General features: G+C 40.2%; 1 protein-coding gene across 1 annotated transcript in view; it reads right to left on the bottom strand.

Annotated features, from left to right (window-relative positions):
* The window catches only part of CAPN1 (calpain 1), a 39,660-nt gene extending 17,197 nt beyond the window's left edge, over positions 1 to 22,463 (bottom strand). Inside the window, exons 1-6 of the mRNA XM_075187749.1 lie at positions 22,333 to 22,463; positions 20,406 to 20,702; positions 10,507 to 10,576; positions 6,376 to 6,494; positions 1,261 to 1,394; positions 907 to 1,075 (exon numbers count right to left, since the gene is read on the bottom strand). Coding sequence (XP_075043850.1) covers positions 907 to 1,075; positions 1,261 to 1,394; positions 6,376 to 6,494; positions 10,507 to 10,576; positions 20,406 to 20,672 — 759 coding nt within the window. The 5' untranslated portion in view covers positions 20,673 to 20,702; positions 22,333 to 22,463. The remainder of the gene's footprint in view (positions 1 to 906; positions 1,076 to 1,260; positions 1,395 to 6,375; positions 6,495 to 10,506; positions 10,577 to 20,405; positions 20,703 to 22,332) is intronic.
* Positions 22,464 to 25,425: the final 2,962 nt, after the last annotated feature.

Consider the following 25,425-nt stretch of genomic DNA (forward strand, 5'->3'; position numbering starts at 1 on the left):
AACTCATTCACATCAGTTCCTGCCCCATTGGAGCTTACAGTCTAAATTCCCTACTATAGACACGCACTCACACACAGACAGACAGACAGAGAGAGAGACTAGGGTCAATTTTTTTTTTTTTTTTATTGCAGCCAATTAACCTACCAGTATGTTTTTTTTTGGAGTGTGGGAGGAAACCGGAGCACCCGGAGGAAACCCACGCAAACACAGGGAGAACATACAAACTCCACACAGATAGGGCCATGGTCGGGAATTGAACTCATGACCCCAGTGCTGTGAGGCAGAAGTACTAACCACTACGCCACTGTGCTGCCAATCAGGTGGAACATTCAGTGTGAGTTGCAGACTAAGGGCTAGATTTACTAAGCTGCGGGTTTGAAAAAGTGGGGATGTTGCCTATAGCAACCAATCAGATTCTAGCTTTCATTTATTTAGTACCTTCTACAAAATGACAGCTAGAATCTGATTGGTTGCCATAGGCAACATCCCCACTTTTTCAAACCCGCAGCTTAGTAAATCTAACCCTAAGTGTTTTGATATCGCTGATATTTAAATCTAGACACTTTAGTGATGCAATTATGACTTAAAGTGAAAGTGAAATAATTTGCCAAACTATCTAAGATAGCTTAAGTAAATCGTTTTTGGATAACCGGTGATCCATAAGTAAGTGACTAGAGGTATAGCAGGACTCAGACATACAATCATATCAGGTTCTGGATTCTGTGCTTGGTATCCACTAACACAATAGGCAACATCCCTTATTTACAGCTCAGATGCTATGGAAAAAGAAACAGCTGGCAGAAAGAGAGCAGAGGAAAATGGTCACAGAAAATGTAAAGAAAAGAGGACGTGGAGATAGTACTTGCTGGGTAGAGAAAACAGATGAGATCCCAATGGGTCACTCACGTCAATAGAGCAACCCATAAGGGAGCCCCTCTCCAAAGCCTTTAAGATGATGCCAAACAGGTCTGCGGGAGGTTTCTTCATCTCATACCACTCAGTAACTCCACCTGTAAAGTCTTCAAAACCTTCGGAGGTGCTCCCTCCAGACAGAGCCTCGTAACTCCCATTAGCTCTGCGGGGTTCAGACATGGATAAGAAAACTCAGTAGTAAAGGCCGTTGTGACAGCATATAAAGTTTTATTATTATTATGTTAGTAGAGAAGTTTCACAGTGGATGGGCTATCTCGATGGGTGTTTGTACAGAGAGGAACATGGAATTACTAGGAGCTTATATATTAGATAAGTAAGTGCTCATACTTAGCGTAGGCCTTTTCCAGCAGCGCACTCCAGAATTCGTTCCCCGCAGCCGAGTGCACGAAAACAAGTTTCCCATCTTTAACCGGGAGCAAGTCATCGATAACGACATCCACCCAGTCACCAAATTGCCAAAGCTGTAAACACAGAGATTCCCGCAGGGGAAGATTGTCACTGTATGTTATACATAAGATGTGTCAAGTGTTATACACAACATTGTCCATGGGTGTCCCGATTGCTTATAATGTTACATAGATAGCATAAAGATGATAACCGTACAGGGTCGCTGATAAACTATACAAGCAGGAATGAAATGATTCGGGTTATATTTAATGGTCCTATGTGTCCCGGTTTTCCTAGGATAGTTGTGGTTTCTTGTTGGAAATATGTAACAAATATCGAACATTTTCCTACAATGCAAAATCTTGGTATACTCATCATCATCATCACCATTTATTTATATAGCACCACTATACTCAGATTATAACAATAAATATATAATATACATAACTAAAATGAATATGTGATTATTTTTAATCTTTTTATGTTGCAGTTGCTCTTCATTAGAATGTACTTTTCATTGGGCAAAGGGTCACCAACAGTTATTTATAGATCCACTATTTCAGTTAGTTGGTGAAGCTTCAAATCACCAAGATGAATGTAGGAAGATAAACCTTAAGGTGGCTCTGCAGTTATATCACGTGAGGTTCTTCTACACAAGTCAATTTAGAAATTTTCACCCCACACCATCAGACCCATTTTTCAGGGTAGAACCCAAAGAATGAAGCATGTATCAGCGCTATCTTACTTAAAAAAAAAAACATTCTGCAAATTTATATATAATCTAAATCCTTGAAGACACACATACTTTCTGTTGCTTTGTTTGTGAAAGACCATAGAACCAAGGGTGATGATGCAAGGTTGAATATCTGTCAGTTTACAAAAATACCCCCACCCCCCCCCCCCCCCCCCCAAAAAAAATACAACATATCTTGTCAAAGTCTGGTTTTATAGGTAATGTACACTTAAAACATTCTTCCCCACATCACTTCTAACCTGTTCCTAAAAGTTTTTCATAATATTACTTTTGCAGAAGAGGCACATGTCCTAGTTTTATTATAGTAAAATAATCTTACTGTGATAATTTATTTTGAGAGAGAGAGAGAGAGAGAGAGAGAGAGAGAAAATCAAAGCTGTTTCTAACCTATCAACTTGTTTGCTAGAGATTTAAAAGGACATATACAAAGTGAATTTTAAAAATAGTAGTCTGAGCTCTCAAACCCCTGCCTTCCAAAAGATAACAGTTCAGGCAGCTACGATTACTGCTATTGCTTTTTTGAAACAATAGTGCTGCACTCTGACTGTACGCTAAAAATCTCATTATTTTCATACAGGCATTTATGTATGCGGTGTTCAAGTTAACGGAAAATGCTATATTCGCTTGAGAGGCACTTATGCTGTAAAAGTTGTTCATGCACTGTCAGTACAGTTAAACAAAGAAAAAATAAATATATATATATATATATATATATATATATATATATATATATATATATATTTATATTTATTTAAATTCCCACCCCCATGAAATACATTATTAGGATGATCTTAATTTCTACTGACCATATAATACATGTTTACAGTCGCTACTGATTGCAAAAACACGTTATAGCATGCATAAGACACTTTCATCACTAGTACTTAGGACTAGCCCTGTAGCTGGATCAAGAGATAGAGCAGACAAACGAGTAACTGAGATGCCCAAAGCTTGATTCAGACTTGGCCGAGTTTGGCACAACCTTACTGTACAATGATTACGGGCGAACGCCCCCTTCGCCGGCCAGTTCCCTCCCTGAAACCATAGGCTGTAGTAAGTGTCCTTTGCATAAGTAGATGCAGCGAACATTTCTGCATATAGTTGTGCAAGGTCCGATTCCGGCATGTGCAGTGATTGTGTGTGCGATACACACAAAATTGACAGATTCATGCCTTGATGAATCAGCCCCTTGGAGTTTTCATGAAAATTTGTGTAGAATGACAATTGCTATGCCAAAATAAAGTGTATAATGCTGACAATAAGCACATGTAATAAAATCAATAGTTAATTAGTTAATAAAATGAGTGAATTCATTTTATGACAAAAGCTGCATTTGGGCTCCCAGGGCTTGCTCTAAAAGAGGTTAGATTAGGACATATGCAAAATGCTCATCAGTCCGTGTTCTTCGCTTAGCTCACAGACTAGTTGACACAACTCAGCAGCAGCATCTCTGAATATCCCCCTCCCTGCTCCCACAGTCATTCCAAGCGGCTGTCCATGCAGGTATAACCTAAGAACTGATATTATACAACACCAATCATTCTGTTAAGTTTCAAAAATACATAACTGGGGCAACTTCTTGGATATCATTTGAGAAAAGCATCAGACAGCCAACTCTCAATGTGTACGAGACATTGCTTTCCATTTGCTACATAGCTCTTTAAACAGCACTGCAGCATTGCATGACCGATTTATTTATTTTTACATCCGAATATCACTGGCTGTACAAAAACAATCGTTTTCTGTATTTAGCTCTATTAGGTTACAAGGTGTAGAAATGCTCAGGCGATACATTGTGATATCCATCAGTGTGTTCGTTACCACTTAACGAGCAGAAAAGGTGGACATTTTGCCATATCTGAAAGGGAGTCAATGCTTGAGCATTCTCCAGGGAAGCTTACACAAACTAATACAGCAAGGAAACGTAAGATCTAAAATGCATCTGTGTGTTCACAGCAACCAGCAACATTTTATTTAATGGAACCCATTTCGTGTTTCCTTGTTGCACTTCAGCAGTGAAACCTATTTCTGGGAGCGCACTCCCAGTCATAATAAGCTTCACACACACACACACACACACACACGCGTGTGTGGTATGTGCAATACAAACAGTTCTAATACCCTTTCAAATAATATAATATAAAGCTAAAATAAACAGTATTTTAAGATGGAAATGTAAAAGTGATTTTAATGAAATGTGGGTCTAAATTGTCAGGAGATTGGGATTTACATTTTTACACAGTGCATCTCTTCATATCTGTATGTCTGCCCACACACCTAGTTTGAAGTGGCATCTTTTATAAACTGGAAAGTATGCGCTTTGAAGTGTGCTGGGTGGTCTACACGGGTGTACTCATGAAAATCCAAAGGGATTTGCTCTGTGGAGCGCTACACTCCATCTCCCATCATGGTAGTGGTGTCCCCTGTGATCTAGTGAAGACAGGAAGTGGGGGCAGCCTCCAACCATCTATATCGCTCTACGGAGCATGCAGACAGGAAGTTCAGCTCTCAGCAGGTTCTTCCAGTGACGGTTGAACCGTAAAGTCGTGATAACTAGAGCTGCATCCTTTTTGTGTAAAACGTACTTATATATACATATATAAAGTCTCAGACAATGCCCACAATATAGCTTATTACCATCGACATACAATAATATAATAGAATAATGTTAAAGTACATGAACTGCATACGCTTGTCATACTGCCTGTCTGTTGAAGTCAGTATCAACTATGAGCACTGTATATGTTGCCTGTTACAACTAGTTCTGAAATAAAACCAACAAATTGGTTAAGTCTAAAAACTTACTATGGTTTAACATCTAACACCAACATCCCAGACACCGATTTCATATAACAGTACAAGTGCCCTAATAATAGGTTCCTGCCAATATACACAACACAAATTCCCACATTTTTTTTTAAAGATTAACCTAGGGAGCTGAGAACACAAACCAAGTAAGATGAATTGCAATTCACTGGCATCAAATGTGATTTGCGAATTAGTGCAAACAGAAATTGTGGGGCTTCATACATCTCTAACAAAACCAAGATGCCTATTTATACTATACTGAGCTTTTATACAACTGATAAACACCTAAGCTGGTCACCGGATGGGATATTAAAACCATGTTTTACCCACATCCCCCTCCTACCATAAGAATACAATAACATTTTGAACTTCTCTTACTAGCTTAACTCCATCCAATTTCTCTATTGTTGCTAACAATCCCTTTATTGTCCTTCACAAAACAAGCTTATAAATACTAGGCAGATAGATTATTTGTTCTCTGAGTAATAAGATAAACAGATACACTTTTAATATTGATTTAAATTATTCTTTATTTGACCAAAAAGATCTCAAACATTAAAAAGTACAAAAGCAAATAAAAATAAAAATAAAAATAACTCACTATATATACACTGAGAGCCAGTGTATGAGCTGCTCTATGTTTAGAGGCAGAGAAGATCCTGCCCGCTGTCAGAAAACATTCATCCATGCAGTCATTCAGCCATGTGACCTCATGAGGGGAAGAGAGAGCTGTAGGCATATTTACTGTACTGGCAATATCTTGCCTATCTCCTTAAATTCAGGCTTATCAACAGGATGGCTTTTTATTGTGCATTAATCTTGTTTACCCACTTACTCTCCAAATCCAATAACCTAGTTTGAATGAGGTAACTGATGTTCAAAAAATTAATTTCCCACCAATTTGTCCAACCCAGTTAACTATAATAGGAGAGTAGGTGGGAAAATCAGAAATGGATGGATATTGATGACTAGTTTGTAGTGTCTCCATCCAGCCCATGATGTCGGGCACGCATAACCCTGATCAAGACAGAAACACACAGGATCACATGATGACAAGATTGCTAGGGAGCATGAAAGTCCTTTAAGATACTTGTAATGTGAATGTGCTCATGGGAGAAGCATTTTTTCTGTGCACCGCAGCCTCCCTGCCTGTAAGCGTACCCAGAGCCCAACATGGCTGCAGACAATTGTTCTTTGTTAGCAATACTAAATATCTCAAGTTCTGTCAGGGCATAGGGAATTGTTATGTAGTCAGGTGATTTCTATATTGTGTCCATTGGTACATTAGCAATAGCACCACTCACTGAAGAAAAAGATGCAGAGATAAAAGGGAAGAATTCTAAAAAAACCTTGGACCATATTTCTGGAGATCTGAAGTTTTCCCATTACTGAGGCTATGGAAAGACTTTTTCAGTGAAAGGATGAGTCAGAACAACTGCTTGAGGAAGTGCTCCCAATTATTACTACTAATTAGTGAGAATACTACACATTACCTGGAAATGGAAGACTCCGGCATAATCCTGCTGAAAGCTCTGACCGTGGGGAACCACGCGATGGAGAATTGTGTCATTTAACGTGAGAGAGGCAATAGCAGCGAGGAGCCAACAGTCACCTGACCAGAGGGAGAAAATGGAGACAATTAGGCTTTCAAGTAACAAGGAAAAAAAAAGAGACACTGTGTGTGGTGGATGGAATTAACTAAGAAAGAAGAAGACGACGACAGGGCAAGTAGTTACAGAAACAGAAAAGGTGTGGGAAAATATGGATGACAGCACACAGGTATACAACAGAACTGCACATGGTGGTAAGTCTGCAACATTGGAATAGCAATAATAGAAATTACCGAGCAGTACGGGCATGATAATGTGGAGAAAGGAATAGAAGAAAAGAGAAGAATGAGTTGGAGAAGACACTCCGCGAAGATGAAGAGTGTGTAGTCATCGAAGCAGAGCCATAACTAGAATTTTTTTCCTTCTTGCCGCCTGGGGCAACAAGGAAAATGGACGCCCTGTAGCCCTTAACTGTAACTCAGTTAAACTAAAATATTCACGTCCCATAAGAGACACCCTACGTTTTTGAATATTCTAGTAAACTTTAAAAAAAGCCAATGTGTGCTTGGAAATATCATTAGAAAGACATTGAAGACAGATTGTAGAAATGTTTATATGTATTTATTTAATAATGAACAATAAACTTTGTGGTTTTCACTATAATACACACCCCTGCCCCCTAGGCGCTTTAGGATTGGTTGGGGCTTGTTTTTTAGTTAGCGGTTGCTTGTTTTTTATTTCAGAGTTGACAACCCTGACACTGATGGCAGAAGAATGGGAGAGCAGGCCTGTGGTGTTCCAAGCTCTCTGGTGAGCAAACGGTTAATCGATAATAGTAGTTTCAATCACAACTCAGAAAGAAAAATGGAACACCACACATACTTGCCTACTCTCCAGGAATTTCCAGGAGGCTCCCGAATTTCGGGGAGTCCGGAAGAGTAGGCAAACCTCCCAGATTTGCCAAAATTCACAGCATTGAATAGCGGGGCTTAATCGCCTCATTAAACCCCACCCCCGCTATTCAATGCCGTAAATTTCTGCATTTTATATGGGGGGCGGGGTGACGTCCCACACCCCCCTCCTACCCCCTGTCACACGACTTCTCCTCCGGGTTTTAAAAGTTGTCATGTATGACAAAATAATAGGTTTTCTTACAGGTAACCAGGATCATTTATGCTAAAGAAACACACCTCAATTTTACATTGGATCGCTCCTTTGATATAAGGTTATAGTTTCTCAGTAAACCAAGCTGTTGGGTCATATCAGGCCTGATAATGCAATCAGTACTTGACCATCTATCTGCATGTTGGTCATCTGCCAATCAGATTTACCAACATGCCTGAAGATTTTTGTTTGATTTTGATCACAAATTTGCAGACGTTACTGCACATATGACTGACAAACTACAAGGTGCTGGACACCGTGCTCTTACTAATTAAAGTGCATTCATTCATAATAATCTAGGGAAGGACAAACACAAAAAACACTTCTGTAAGGGGAAAAGGTGAAATTGGAGGACTATAAGGGGTTAATCCAAGGGTAGGAACAAATAGTGTGTTTCAAACTACATACACATTCCTTATAAAACCGAGCTATATACATACAGGAAAACATAAATATACAAGATGTGAGTACAAAGTGCAGCAAACAGGCAAAGTGAGTGGAATATTGTATAGCATTATCAATGTTTCTGTACAACTTATTAATGAGGGCTAATGCAACATTCTGCATAATGCTTACACTACTCTGAATGCACAATCACACATACAGGAAAACTGACACGCCCAAGCTAAAGAGCAATGACTCAGAGAAGAGAAATGCGAGGCAGGAGGAGGGAGTGGAGCCTGAGGGAATCCCTGTGTCACACGCCCAAAATAAAACTGAACACGATATGGCCTATAACACCCACACACATCACGCCCTGGGACGCCCCCTTTCATGCACAATTGTCTAAACAATAGATATAAGTGTAACACCCAACTTGTGTTTTAACACTAGCAACAGTGACATATCCAGAAATACTAGAATTTTTTGTAGTACACCAACAGAATTAGTAGTACACCTCATGTTTCCTCAATATTAGGTACCAAGCTAGATAAATATTTTACTTACATAAAATACATAGCATAATACGGTTATAAAAAAGGAACATAATATGCATAACATGACAGAATGTCATTCAAAATAGCATAAGGATCAACAGGAATCCGTTAATATGGAGACACTGGAAAATGAAGCCTTGTCATTCCTTCCTCAGTCTCTGCAAGTACTGAGAAACTAAAACAGTCTCTTTTCTTTCCATTCACTGTGCAACCGAGCCCTGTTTGTATGGGTGTATTATTGTAGGGTGTATTATTGTAGGGTGTCCTCATCTCCTCTCTGGTATATCCAACCCTTCATCAGACATATGGCTTAATTGGTGATAACAAGTTCACTAATATTCACTCATTGTGCGATGGTCACTCTCTAATTAGCTTTATCCTCCTGTACAGCATATTTGCGCAACTTAAGTTACTTATTTATTTCCACGTAAGAACTCATGTAACATCTACGGACTAAACCCCATTCTGTTGACTAAAGCAACCTGGTTTTCCTTCCTGGCTAACACAATCTTCACTTTAGCATAAACCAATGCTCAATCCTTCTGTCTCATGATCAAATTCAAATGCAGATAACTACAGACAGATACCTACAGTCCCTAGAACACAGAGTAACATCTCCAAGTGTGCACCCACCTCACAGGATCTGTCTCACACTCAGATTAGTTTAGCGGTACACTGCACTATCCTTATCTTGTAGTCGATATACTCCATTCGACTGGTCTCTTTGTATCTTTACTTGGACTCGGGAACCTCACGTTCTTCTCTCTCTGCACCTAGCTGTGAAATTATAGACTGAATCTGGAGCAAAACTAAACGCTTAACTTGACCTATTCGGCTGCGTAACGCATATCCTCTCCCAAATCAAGCATCATGAACACTTACACCACCCGGCTACATGACTGCTCCCCAAGACAAAAAAGTTACAGCCCCAGCTCTTCTCTGCTGTAGTCTCTCACTAACCTCAGACAATGTAGTGCAGACCATGCCATGACCACATACACAGTGAAATTCTTAGCAACCAATCAGATATTGGCTTTCATTGTCTACCTTGCATCAGATATTGCAAACTAGTTTCCATGGGCAGTACCAGGTTTTACAAACTTCTATATATCCGTGGAAACGTCCCTTTTTCAATACTGATCAACTGCACTGTTGATTATTTTTCTCTTTTTCGTTTGTTAGAAGAAAATCTATATTTATTTTGCAGGAATTAGGAGTTAATACTTTTTGCAGAGGAGTATTTAAAATGCAAAAATACATTAGAATCATATTCAGTAAACATGAAGGGGATTGTAGTGCTGAAAGGTCCATCTAGGTAGACACTAATTTTTAGTAACCTCTGACATTACTAATCAAAGATAATATTGTCTTTTACTACAGTGACCATGTTAGGACATTCTTTAACCATGCCAGTTAGTGACACAGATAATATACATTGCATATACGATCGTTGAACAATACTTTTATTCTGCCATTAAACAATATCTTCTCTTCTTCCTTCCTGTGTCTCTCTGTTCAGCTACCTCATTTAGAAATGACAGGTCACAAATGCACAGAGCACACCCCTGGCAAACCTTGCCCTTGCAGCAAAACTCACAAATGGTGTCTCCTAGGAGACACTGTCAGCCTATAGTTCTCTCAATAACAATAAAAAAAAAAATACATAATTAAACAATAGACTAAGTAAACCGAAACATGATTTAACAGAGTGGCAATTAAAGTGCCAAAATGTTTTACTTTGTCGAAAAACTACTAATGTATTATAAGTAATAAATACACTCTCTGTTGTGAAGCATGTCATGTCATCTCAGAGATCCATGACCTGTGTGGTGGTCACGGAACTCATATGCCATTTATAATAATTTTACATTACATAGTAGAGGGTATATAATATCATATATATTATATTCAAACACCTGAGTGATTTTCCACATGCACAAAAAGTTTGATTTTTTTTTTTTTGTCGCCTTACCAAGAGCTCCTTGGCAGATGTCTGTCCTTGTGGCACCATCTACAATAAATTGTGGATTTGAGACAACTTGCTGTAAAAAAACAAAAAAACAAAGAAAATTAATGGGGAGAGAAAGTTAGAAATAGGTCAATGCTTAGAATGTGAAATATGTGGATTTCATATAGGTCTACAGTAGAGTATACTCAATATCACTCTTATTAGACTAAAAACGATTTGTGACTATACATGACAGTATATTAAAACATTTTATAGGTTTATTACATTTGGCAAGATATTCCTCACCATTATTGAGTGCAACATATTTGTGAACGGTGAATAAATCATAAGTATGGTTACAAAACTAAATCTAGTACAGATATGCTGATAACCAATTTTTATGGTACTACATAATACTCCCTATAGATTCAACTGTAAACCAAACCAAAATATTACACCAACAGGGACTGTAATCATATTGAATTCAAATACATATACTTTAATAAAGAGTTGGTCCCCTTTTGCAGCGATAACAGCTTCCAATCTTCTTGGAAGACTTTCCACAAGATGTTGGACTGTTTCTGTGTGAATTTGTGCCCATTCATATTTTAGAGCATTTAAGAGGTCAGACACTGATGTTGGACGAGAAGGCCTGCAACGCAATCTCCATTTCAATATATCCCAAAGGTGTTCAATGGGCTTGAGGTCAGGGCTCTGTGTGGGCCAATCTAGTTCTTTCACACTGAACTCAAACCATGTCTTTGTAGTCCTTGCTTTGTGCACTGGGGTACAGTCATGTTGGAATAGAAAAGGGTCTTCCTCAAACTGTTGCCACAAAGCACAGCATTGTCCAAAATGACTTGGTTTGCTGAAGCATTAAGATTACCCTTCACTGGAGATAAGGGCCCTAGCCCAAACCATGATAAACAGCCCCTTATCCTTATACCTCCTCCAAACTTCACAGGTGGCATAATGCAGTCAAGCAGGTAACGTTTTCCCGGCACCCGCCAAACCCAGCCTCTCGCCAAACAGAGAAGTGTGATTCATCACTCCACAAAAAACGTTTCCACTGCTCAACAGTTCAGTGTCAGTGTGCCTTACACCACTCCATTGGACGCTTGGCATTGGTCTTGGTGATATGGGGCTTGCATGCAGCTGATCGACCATGGGAACCCAATCTATTAAGCTCCTCCTGCACAGTTTTTATACTTACATTAATGCCAGTGGAAGTTCGGAACTGTTCAGCTATGGAATCAGCAAAGCGTTGGCGACTTTTACGCACCATGCGCCTTAGCAGTCATTGACCCCGCTCTGTGATTTTATGTTGTCTTCCACTTCGTGGCTTTTGTTTCTAAAAGCTTCCACTTTCTAATAATATCACTTACAGTTGACCGTAGAATATGCAGCAGGGATGAAATTTCACGAACCGTCTTATTGCAAAGGTGGCATCCTATCACAGTACTACGCTTGAAGTCACTGAGCTCTTCAGAATGACCCATTTTGTATCACAAATGTTTGCAAATGGAGATTGCATGGCTAGGTGTTTGATTTTCTACACCTCTGGCAACAGGTCTGATTGAAACACCTCAATTCAATAATTAACAGGTGTGGCCAAATATTTTTGTCCTATATATCTCCAAGAGCAAAAGTGATCTGGTTATTCACCCACAAAGTGCCCACAGATCTGGGTGCATGGGGCACAAGCTGAATGATTGGACAGGACAGTTTGGGGCTTTCCTACACAGGTTTTGTTTGTACTAAACAAAGTGAATAATTCACCCAGTTTTTGCATAATTAATACCGACTTCGAAAGAATAAAAAATAACCCAGCATGCTACATGGTGTTTTAGGGGAAAAACACTATCCATTACTGCATTCCTGCAGGCAATAAAACGTTTAACTATTCACAATATAGAAACATTACTTGCAACGGAAAAATGTGTTCTCACAGGGTTGTTCTGATGCTACTTATCACTTAGGAGTACAGATGCAGCATGATAAGCAACTGCATTTCATTCCCCATAGTCATAATGCCTTCATATCTCTTGTATTTTATATTCCCTGCTGCTGTAAAAAAATAAAAGCACATACCAAACGTGAACCTTTCACCACTAAATACAGGGTATTCAATCGCCATTACAGTGGATTGATATTTACAATCCAACCTAGAAATCATGATACAACCTTCACTTTGTTGCTTATTTCAGTATGTTTATATTGGTTACGTCCAAATACATTTTGTTTGGCTCATAGTTGAAACACTATACATCATATACATTCAATAGGCTCCTATATAGTCCTTCTACTTATTTGAATAGGATTCTTGAAACATATATATTATTTTTATTTAAGTCTTATTCAAAGTCTCATGAGCATTATTTTGGAGTAAACACTTGGTACATGTGTGGACAATGAGTCGGAAGTGTGTCTTCAGAATAAGTTGCCTGCATTAAACGTAGCTTCATAGTTTATATTTATGACATTGTTATTTTGTTATGAATAGGTTTGGAGAACCCACACATAACATCATTCCTCTACCTTTGTGTTCATCGGTCATATAGGGTCATTTGATCCAATTTGTTTTAGACCAAGAGGAACAGCAGCCGCAGGTGCTGAGACTTTGGGACACACCGGTTACTTCCACCTCACGTCATCCTGGATACAGGGCCGGATAAAGGGAATGGAGGCCCCTGGGCTAAGGGGGCCTCCATTCCCCCGTGAGGGCCCCCCCGTGAGCCGAGCTGCCCGCCCCCCCCCGGCACTTACCTCCTTCTCCGGCGTGCTGTACGCTCTTTATTAAGGAGATCTCATGAGAGTGAGACTCACGAGATCTCCTCAGTAAGGAGACTACAGCGCGCCGGAGAAGGACCGCAGTGAAAGTGCTCAGTAGCACTGATCGCGCCGGGGGCGCCCCCGCCCCCGACCGATCAATACTGCTGCTGAGCACTTTCAAGGGCCCCCTGGATACCATAGGCCCCTGGGCTGCAGCCCAGTTAGCCCTGCCTGGATACGCCACATTTTTTGAGAAATGAATTACCATATTCATGCACAAAATGAATAAGATGAATTGTCAGATATACAAGAGCGAATAGTAATTTTGCAGTGAGAGGTTAGACACATCTGGCCTTAGGACGCAACTGCATATCTACTCTATATTTTGAGTCGGTGTAAATATTCGACAACATAGAAGTAATGCTGTATTTTTTACGTTAGATGTATATTGCAATATATGCCTCTCAATATATACATTAAACTGCAATTTTTCTGCCATAGGCTTGTATCTACGGTCAGGCCGCAAAGCAGCATTCAACTCTAAATGAGGCCTTTCATTTTTATATTTCTTCTATTTTCTTTTTATATTGTCAACTGTTGTAGATTACTACTTTATATATTTTTTATTTTCTAGAATAGTCATTTCGTACATTAGAATATGCAACGCAAGCTATGTACTTGCAGAACATCAACACGACGGCACAGCACATGCCTTGATTTATTTCTAGCAATTAACTATGCTCATGTGCAAACAATTATGTAATAGTGGGTGTGAGAAATACTTCAAAGTCAGAGGCAAGTAGTTTCTATGTTAACTATCTTATTGAGGAAAAAGATGTTGGTAATGTATAATTACTAGATGTCCTCATTGTTGAACTTCGAAATCTCTGCTCCAATCGAAGGAGCCGAGTAGCGTGTAATTTGCATATGTAGCCCATCCACAGCGGGCAAGTTATATTTGTCTGTCATAGAGTTCTCATAATTAACTTGTGCAGAGTAAGTCGCAGAGGATTACACATTTTGTCATAGATTAGGCCAGTGGATTGCAAACTTTTTCAGTTCAAGGCACTTTTAAGGTCTTCAAAATTTTTTCAAGGCACCCCTAAGCCAAAATAATTACCAAGTAATCCCCCGCATTGCTTACCACTGGCCCTGGCCGAGGCACCCCTGTGAGATCTCCAACTCACCCCAGGGAGCCTAGGTGCACAGTTTGGGAACCACTGGCTTAGGCGCTGCATCCAGAGCTTGATAGAAGTTAATGGGTATGCTAGTCCCAGTTATACTGTGTAAGGGATATGTATAAAACCTGGAGAAGTTTCCCTGTATCCTCACCTTTAAAATTTTATTAAAAAGCATTTAACTTCATCACGAGTGACTGGCATTGTCTTCATGTATGAGTCACACTTTCATATCTGCTGGGAAAATACTTTCTGTATCACATGTGATCTATACTGTTACAGATCAGCCTGAGGAAGTCTTCATGTACTGCTTTCACAAATTTCCTCTATTATGGCCTCATTCAAACCGAATTGTGCCAAGACATGTTTATGATTTGTTACTATTTTATCACATACATGATGCAAATATTCTATGACCCAGCCCCTGATATGGTAACATGCACATGTATAAAGCAATGGTTGGCAGATATCCCCGAAGACATTTACATGCAGAAGAGCAGAATTTTTATCCGTAGCACTTGCAGTACTGTAACATCATGTTCACACAGGCCAAAAGCGTGTTAAAATATGATTTGATTGTCATGTCTATTTGTGACTGGATCACTTATAAGTAACTTATGGTATAAATTTATTTAAAGGAAATAGCGCAGGGCGCTTATTTATTTAATTGCAAGTGTACTTATTTTTGATATTGTGTGTATTTTGGGAAAGGAAATATCTTTATTTCTGAGACCAGGGGAAAAAAATAATTTTTTTGCTTTAAGGTTGCTAGAGGTAATCTCCAATTAAGCATATATGGGGAGGGAGTCTAATAGCCCCAAATGCTAACTAAGTCTTTTGAGATGAAGGGCTAGATTTACTAAGCTGCGGGTTTGAAAAAGTGGGGATGTTGCCTATAGCAACCAATCAGACTCTAGCTTTCATTTATTTAGTGCTTCTACAAAATGACAGCTAGAATCTGATTGGTTGCTATAGGCAACATCCCCACTTTTTCAAACCCGCAGCTTAGTAAATCTAGCCCGAAGTGTCAAATGCCTGCTCTGGCAGAAGGCCCGGCAGGGGGTCGTTACTGTGTGGACTTTTGTCCAGTATTAGAACCTGTCTGAACATTGTACACAGCACAAGATGCAGGAAATCACAGCAAGTTGTAGGATATCACAGATAAGTGTAAATATTGTTAGCTTTGCATGTAAATCCATGTTTGGGTAAACAGATTGCATCCAGATTCTAAAAATAGCTCAGACCTCAGGGGGCTGGCTTACCCTTTGAGGCTGTGTCCAGATCTGTATGAAAAGCACTGACTTCTATTGAAAATTGTTCCTTTCGTTCCATCCGACCTGCTCCCTGATACTTTCAACCAGGGTGAGCAAATAAACATCACTTGCTTAAAAGACCTGCTTGAAAACGTCTCTATTCCTTTGACTACAGATTAGAGCCAAAATCTAATCCGCTCCCATCTGTTTCTGAGGTTTGGACCCAGCATCCAGTACCACCGCTCTGCCCGCTACACAGCAGCTCTGGCCAGGGTGATAGGCCAGGGGGATCCATCCACAGCAACCCTGATCCATAGGAAGAGGTCAGGACTACCGGCCCAGGTACACCAGTAACAAGGTACACTCGCAGCGTCAGTTATCCAGAAGAAACCCGGTTCTGGATGCCGGTAAAGGAGTCCAGTGGTGGCGGGCATTTGTAAGCACCTCCTACTGCGGTGAGAGGACGCATTTGGGATAAGGAGAGTGAACGGTAGCAAAGAAAGCCCAGCCGGTGCACAGCAGCAATAGACAGGGTGGAATAGGTGGTCCATCCTGTCACACTATTTAACTCCAACTTGTCCATCCAATCATGGATTACCATCAGGCAGAGACTATGGCGGATGTCATAATGTGAGTGGCTGCACATATGTTCCAGTACAATCTCTCATCTGGTAGTCTAAGACCTGGATACATGGCAAGCACGCCCATATTTCTGAAGCTGAAAACCAGACACACACATGACACTATTCTCTTACTATATAAATTCTACAGTATGGACAATTTTGGGTGGCGATGCCTTGCTCCCGCTGACCCCCTCTGATCTGCATACCATATGAGCGGTGGTCAATGCCTACTGTCAGCTTTGCAAGCTTGAGATTGTATGGCTTATCAGCTGAACACAGGCAACCAGTAAGTGTAGAAATTATGTTTCTCTGGCAGTACTGGAGCTCTCAACCTGCGAACAGCCAGGTAAGTAGGGGGTATATTATGAGGGGCACATATTAAGAAAAAAAAATGTAATTTAGGATTCCTGGCCCTTTATAATTGCGGGTAAAGTAATAGCTTTTTAATTGCCATAGATGGAAAGTAAGAATTAATCTAATATTAACAGCATGGGAAAGTAGGACAAGTTGGTCAACAGTCATACAGATCCTGGAAGGATGTATTCTCTAGCACTTTCATTAACACAAACCGGTCCAGCAACCATCATATGTTTATCATCATTAGCAGCTTTGAGTCCTAGAGGAGCAAAGATTTATAAATAGGTTCATGATTTTACTACTGTAAATGTAATACATTTTACAAGTACTGTAGCAGCAAATGTATCTTATTTTTCAAGTTTTAGCTTAAGTGATGCCTCTATATATTTCAAACCTATATGGTGATTCTGCCAGATATGTATGTGTGTGTATAGAATGTCAGATGTCTATTACCCTAAGGGACATGCAACAAAGGATTCTACAGGATTGAGAGCAGAATCTCTGTTCAAACAGCTTCTCATCCTCATCACCATTTATTTATATAGCGCCACTAATTCCGCAGCGCTGTACAGAGAACTCACCCACATCAGTCCCCGCCCCAGACAGACATAGACAGACAGGGAGATACTAGGGTCCATTTTGATAGCAGCCAATTAACCTACCAGTATGTTTTGGAGCGTGGGAGGAAACCAGAGCACCCGGAGGAAACACACGCAAACACAGGGAGAACATACAAACTCCACACAGATAAGGCCATGGTTAGGAATCGAACTCATGACCCCAGTGCTGTGAGGCACAAGTGCTAACCACTAGGCCACTGAGCTTCTCTCTGGCAAAATCACAGAGAGTAGTTTATACCCAAAATTATCCAGGCTGTCGTGCCTGAAGAATCTTCTGTTACAAGAGTCCATAAAGAGAACGTTACTATTAAAAAGTATTCACTTCCTGCTCCTCTTAATTACATCAATTCAGTTGTTAAAATACCAACTAATTATGATAAATAATACATTTAAGTATAATAAAAAAAATAAATCATTGTAATTGCATCGATATTATGCATCACTAATCATATGGTAGACATATACACATCATTCTACAGTAAAACAGCACAACTATATTAGTATATACTGATATCATGTTATAAAACGTTTAACAGGTTTGCACAGATCCAGGTGCTCAGGGCCAGTAGCAACCATTTCTGTCCTGCCTGATCTGTGAATAATTTTACATTTATACAAATAAATGTGATCTGTCACAAGAGGTGCAGTACGGTTACTGCCTGATCATAGAATTTGTATAACCATTATACGAGGTAACAACCAATACTGCTTAATAAATGTAAAGACATGGGCGAGGAGGTTCACTGTTAAAGTGGTAGAATGTCACCAATCTTGTTTTTCCTCCGTCTACCTGCCTAGTCTTGCCTGGAAAAAACCACCCCAGCTCATTGTATTATTCTCATTTAGTGGTACGTACTGCAGATGTTACAGTTACTTAGGTAGCCTCAGGGTAAACCCTGGTGGTAATTTATTTTTCAATACTGTGTCATGACTCAGTAGAAAAATATTAGTTCACAGCTACAGTCAGTCAGACTGCACTAGGAATCATCATCATTTATTTATATAGCACCAACAAATTCCGTAGCGCTTTACAATTGGGAACAAACATTAATAAGACAATACTGGGTAATACATACAGACAGAGAGGTAAGAGAATCCTGCTCGCAAGCTTACAATCTATAGAAGGACAAGAGACTGAAAAAAATAGGGATTTAATGGGCGTATAACGTCCTATCCAACCCCACTTGCTAATGATAGTGAATTTTGCATGGAGAGGTTGTTATGGGGGCTATGTATTTAATGAATTTGTGGTAAGTTCATTCATGATGTAAATGGGCTTGCTGTGAAAACATTGGGTAAGGGGCTTCTATTATTATAAAATAAGTCAACTAAAAATTGGGCTGCAGCAGACATTTTTTAGGAAATGGAGATTGACAGGATTTGATCAGATGCAAACAAATTGCACAGATCCAACTGATCAAAATCTAAGCTATGTCAATGCTCTCCTACACTCCAACATGGAGATGGTACTCATCATTCAACCTGCGTTTCTACCATACCCAATCAAAAGTGAATGAGCTGGATTTGGTTCTGGTTTGACAAGACCACTTGTAGTCTTAGGGGGGGTATTCAACTGACCGCAATAATTTCTTTTTGACCTCGATAAGTAATTTTAACGCTGTTTTTTTAAATAATTTTCGAGCGGTTTAACTTTACCCGCGATTCAATTCCGTTTTTAACGCTCCGTTTTTTTCATCAAATGGTCCTCTTGCGCTCTAGTAGAAGACAGTATAGGGTGTGCGAGAGGCAGCCGCATTAAAAGCAATTTAATTGTTTTTAACATGGCACGTTAAACAGGCCAATATGCTGTTCTATCTCGCACCTCTTTGGGGTGTGATAAAAATAAAAAACCTCTGAAAACTATTTGAAATCTTGTAATAATGAGAAAAAAAAAAAAAAACAAAGATTAAACTATATTGTTTATCATTAATGCCTAACATGTAAAAATTGATTTTCTGGTGAAAAAAATAATGAAATAAAAAAAAAACAAAACCAATAATTAAATTTATGTATGTTTTTGGTACAAATAGGTTTGTACTAATGTGTTTTGACATGATATAGATGATTCTATAGTAAAAAATAGTTAAATAAAAAAATATGGTAAAGAAAGTACTTTAATGTAGATATTATCAAATAGAATGGTTCTGTAATGCAATAAAATGTATGAAAATGTAGCCAATCCTTTTTTTTTGTGTTATAAATCACCACGTTAAAACTTACCTAAAAGCTCGCAGACAATGATTAACGCGTGGGGTCAGCGTTCCCTCTTTTTCAATTGAATTGCACGAGTTTTCACGCTGCATTAACTAAAAACGGTCGGTATACCAGTTAAAAACCCGAAGGCGATTTTTTTTTTTTTTTTAACGTGGCGCGAAAAAAATAAAAAAATCTTGCGGTCAATTGAATACCCCTCAATGTGTGGCTAACATTAGTCCTAATATTCTTCCTGTTGGAACAACAGGGCCATAGAAATATTATATTTAAATTTCTGCACAGATAGCTGCAATAATTGATATGTAACAATGACAAAACTGATTGATAACAGAACTGACAGATGAGATTGATCACTTCTATCAAGATCATTATGAATTGTTCTTGATATATATATAGAAACTCTCAAGGCTCCACAAGCACCTCTTCAAATGCCACTACATCTCTTTGCAGTGGGAGCCATTTCTGCACAGTGGGTGTGGCTCACTGGAACTCTTCACAATTCGAGTCAAACCTACCAGAAATAACTGACAGGGTTTGTTTCTTTGTAGTCAGTAAATAAAAAACTCAAGCTCATCTTTACGGTATTCATTGGTAATGGTTACAGGCTTAGGCAACCTGTGGATTTCCAGCTTGTTTGCTGTAAGAGGTAAAGGTTTCTTATATATTTATCATATTAATATGTAGCATGGTTTCCTTCTATCCGTAATACTATAAAGAAATGGACAAATAATAAATTCTATATCTATCATCACTGGACAAGTCACCAGTTCTCATATTTATATCAATCAAACTCTACTCTCACTTAATTTCTATTTCAATCAAAGTCTCAGTGAGCAGAATAGTCAGATAATTACAGGTGTGATCATGGCAGTTGAGTGACATTAAAAGGACACTACAGTTTCTTACCGAAGGTCGAACCCATTTGACTCCGTGGGTCTTAGATGAATTTGGACCAAGCTCTTTAAAGCCCAGTGAGTAAGCAGTGGGTGGAAAAGTGTCATCCTTAAAGAGAGTTCCATTCTGCAAACACTCCTGCCGTATACGATCAAAATCCTGCCCCAAGAACTTCACAGCATTTTCGTGTTTCCCTATACCCAGCTCTTGGTCCCGTTGCTTCTGCAGCTGAGCAGAGATCCCTGTAGCGTACACCGGAACAATCACTTCCTCAGTCATCTTGGCTCTCCAACAGATCTGAGCTGATTTCTGGAAAACATTTGTCACTGAATTTGAAATACAAATTTCATAGACCTTATATAAGAAACAAAAGAGTCCCTTTGATAATATTATTTTATTTTCTATTCTTTATTGTCTATTTTATGTCTCAAATATTTGCATTGTGTATATGCAAATTGCTGTACTTTCTACATTAGTGTTTATGACATTACGTATGCAGCACCTTGAAAGCACTGACATGAAAGGGTATACAAAATGATTTAAATAAAATGGATCAAAAACACATGTGGAAATAGGGATGTAATCGGCAGAGTCCATAAACACAAGTAGTTGACAGTGAACCTCCCGTGAGCTGATCATGAAAAAAATAAATAAAAATATAAAAAATATTTTTATATATATATCTGTATGTATGTTGGGGAATTTAGACTGTAAGCTCCAATGGGGCAGGAACTGATGTGACTGAGTTCTCTGTACAGCGTTGCAGAATCAGTGGCGCTATATAAATAAATGGTGATGATATATATATATAATCTACATACATAACTTGGATAATTACACCTCAAGATGGACATATTAGGGTTCCTACAGAAGTGATACTACAGGATCATTAATGAATGGGGAAAAAGAGCGAATGAACATTATTTATTTTGACTCAAAAACTGCTCATTCTAAGGGAGTAGCTATCTACACATTTTGGGCGTCATTTCAAGTTAGGACCAAAGAAAACAAAGGAGCAAATTTGCACCTTGGCAAATCCATGTTACACTGCAGAGGGGGGGGGGGGCACAAATTTAACTGTGCAGACAGATTTAGAGTTGGGAGTGGGCGTGTCCTAGCTCAACCCTACATTGCAGTGTAAAAATAAAGTTGCCCAGTATTTGTGCACTGCATGTAAAATAAATGCATTTGCACCCTTGTATTGAAACATGCACCAAGCTGCAATATGTAGAGAATAACTTTATTCTGGTGCAGCCTATGGGTTTTAACTGTTTTACTCATGTACTTTGGTAGTCTGTAGGATGCCATATTTTTTTAACTTCTCTCGGTGACTAATAGAAATGTTGTGTCCAATAAATATTAAGGGTTGTCAGCCTTATTCTCAGACAGGAGTCAGTTTTACTTCTGGTTGGAAGTATCAAATATGCATCAAGTAAAACAAAAAAAGATAGATGTTGGATTGATACAAACTTCACTGCAATCGCTGCACTGTTTGTCTTTGTCAAGTACAGAGTATAATTTAAAGCACTTTACAACTAAGAACAAACACAGTAATAGCACATTATTGAGTATTATTATCATTAATAAACAGACAGAAAGGTAAGAGGCCCCTGCTCACAAAGCTCAACATTTCTAGTCATTAATATGTTTATAGTAACAGAAATGTCTTTAACAGGATATGTTGGAGGTAAGCCAACACTGACAGGCGTACATTGGCAGCCCAATACGGTGCTCTGGACATGAGAGACACAAGCCAGATTTAAACCAACAACTGGTAGTAGACAATAAAGGTCGTCTTGATACATCAATGTGTGACCGTCCCCTATACACGATCCCCATCCCATCCATAAGCCCCGAACTCCAAATGTTTGACAATAGAGGGCGGGACCGCACTGAGCAGCTGGGTCTATTTACACAGAGGTTGCATTGTGTGACCTACCTGTCGGTGCTAGTGAGGGTCTCGGTTTGCAGTCTCACCCTTCCTGGCAATAATTTTGGGTCTGTTGCTTTCACTGCAGTTTCCTCCCTGCCAGCCTCGCAGACACTCCCTGGGGTTGTCTCTCTAGCGGACACTCCCTAATTCCGCAGCCACTGGCTCTCTCTTCAGACACCCCCTGGCTGTCAGCCGGGTTTTACTCGTTGACGTCTCTATCTCTTGTATATTTGTTTAATCTGATTCATCGTCCCCCTTTCTTCTCTTCCTCCACTACTCCCATCTGTTTGTGTACTGCAGATGCCGTCTGCTTGTATCCATTATTATATAACTTCTGAGTGTTTGCCCCATTTCTATCAGCAGTTTATTCAGCTCATTTCCATTATTTAATTGCTCTATGTACCTTGTATTCTTCAGTCTCTTTTAGCTTTGATTCCTAACTTTATCTGCTCACGGTGTGCGGTTTTCTTTCTGCAGTGTGACGCCTAGTCCTGCAGAGGCTCAGCCCAAATAATCTGGGCCTGAGGAAATATTTCCATCTGCAAGTGGCAGAGTAATATGAGGACAGTCCCCACCCCCGATAACATATAGAGAACAGCCAAGGAGATCACAGCACAAACATGTACTGAATCAACTCAACACAAAAGTATCTGTAGTGCTAATTTCACACTTACACTCTATCTGGGGCCTACTGAGCCTCTGCAAATACATATGTCCCAAACTAGTCATTTCGGTTTCCAACACCCTCTATTACAGATTTTTGTTTAATGCAATTATTATCATCATTTTAAAGCAATTGCTCTACTGCCCTTTAAATAGTTCTGTCATATATAAGTGCCTTATGAGCATACTTGCCAACTCTCCCTGAATGTCAGAGAGACTCCCTGAAGAGTCTTCTCCCTGATACTGAGCCAGTACAAGACGTGGTTGGCTTCGCCATCTGTGGTATGATGACACATTTCAGAAATTGTTTTCCTATGTCCATGTGTTGATGCCTATGGAAGTGGCCATTTTCATGGACCAATATTTAATCAAAGACTGACAGGCAAGACAACATGACTTCAGTCATGTAGACAGAAATGTAAAACACACTTCAGTCTCTAGAGTTTCATTAGCTGCTTTTCTTACCGCATAGTTAACTACTCTCCTGGAACGTCCAGGAGACTCCCGTATTTCTGGGAGACCTCCTGGACTCCCCAGAGAGCAGGGCAACCTCCCTGTTCTCGCCCCCGCAATAGATAAGTGAAGTGGGGGGGGCTTAATGACACAAATATTCCATCATCTTAGCCCCGCTTGCTGCTGTAATTGGCCAAAATTGTGACAATCATTTAGGGGCAGGGCCAACATGATGTGATTCATCAAGCTCTGCCCCCACACGCCCACATCCTCCAGGACCTCCCTGAAGCCGACGAGGAAAAGTTGGCAAGTTTGCTTATGAGTCTATGGTGGATGCAGCTTATTGGAGCAACGGGAGGTACTGTATGTATGTGCAGATATGGAAACTGCAGACCTAAAGTAATTAAATGATGGGGTGAGGGATCTGGAAAGAACAAGGGGGAGGAGGGGGCAGGAGAGAAAAGAGGAATATTCAGGGGCTGGGGGTTGGAGAGAAGGGGTTTATTTGAAGTGTGCTACATTAATACAATATAAAAACTATTTTATTACTTATTACTGAGTCAATAATTATAAAAAAATAAGTACTATATTAAAATAGGCGGTAATGTGTTTATTAGTAATAATAATCTGTGGGCAGCACGGTGGCTCAATGGTTAGCACTTCTGCCTCACAGCACTGGGGTCATGAGTTCAATTCCTGACCATGGCCTTATCTGTGAGGAGTTTGTATGTTCTCCCCATGTTTGTGTGGGTTTCCTCCGGGTGCTCCGGTTTTTAATTTCAGGGTTGGTGGGGGGTGATATGTCTGTATATTACTTGGGAATGCTATTAATTTAATCTTGGGAGTGGTTGGGGAAGGAGGCTTATTAATTAAGTCTAATGCTATTTAATGTCAGGCTGGTTATGGGGAAGGGGACCTGTTACTGATACTTGCCGACTTCTTGAAGTCGACATTTGGCAGCTGGAGACGGTGGGGTGGGGGGGGGGGGGGGGGGGCGGTGCTCATTAAATGTGTCATTTTGGACCGCCCCATAATGTCATTTTACAGCGAGGGGCCGGGTCAAATGCCGAGATTCCCTGAATCGCGGAATTATAACTATCTCCTTTTCCAGTCAGTGCCCCAACATTCAGGATCTGGCCCAGAAGCAACTGAGCTTAAGACACCAGCAGCAGTACAAGGTAGGTGTGTCCCCTCTGGTGGTGCATTCTTCCAGGTGTGAGAGCCAGGACCATCGTTGCTGGGCTACATACCCGGCTGGTGGGCGGTGCAGGTGCCGCCCAGCCAGAGCTCTCCCCCCTTTGTCCGGGTGGTCTTTTCAAATGAGAAGGAGTGAGAACAAAGCAACAGTTTGTTGTGGGACACAGTCAGACACAGAGACGCAGCAGCAGCTGCAGCACACGGGAGGCTCGAGAGCTGAAGTGTTTTCCTGCAGAGAAAAGGAAAAACAGCATCGAAGGAGTGCCCCAATACCAGCAGTCACAAGGGGTAGAAGGAGCCTGTACAGCCAGTCCACGGGGGAGAGCAGCAGTAGCAGAGCTACCAGGAAGGAACAGGTAAATGCTCTTTGTGTGTGTGTGTGCCCCAGCATAGTTCCAGGCCTCCTCCCCTAGCTCCCATCCCTAGTCTCCTCTCCCTTAAGCTTAGCCCCAGGCCAGATCCACAGCCACTGCCCTTTGGCCGGATCAACAGCCACTGCCCCTAGGCCGGATCCACAGGCACAGCCCCTAGGCCTGGCTAGGTTCCCCTTCCTGTACCACATACCCCAGAAACACCTTGGTAGACCACCCTTAGTCTAAAGCCCGTAGTGAGTGTATCTTTTCATATCGCTAGTGTTTATACGCTGTATTGCAATTGTATACCATACCCCCTCCCTCTATTCTTGATTTTCCTCTTTGTTGAATCATTGCTGTGTTGCGTATCTCTTATTGCGGATTGTGCGCGCAGGATAGTTTACAGGGTTGGTGCAGGAGCGAGTTTAGAAGC

Source organism: Mixophyes fleayi, chromosome 10 (assembly GCF_038048845.1).
Source record: "Mixophyes fleayi isolate aMixFle1 chromosome 10, aMixFle1.hap1, whole genome shotgun sequence".
NCBI lineage: Eukaryota > Metazoa > Chordata > Amphibia > Anura > Limnodynastidae > Mixophyes > Mixophyes fleayi.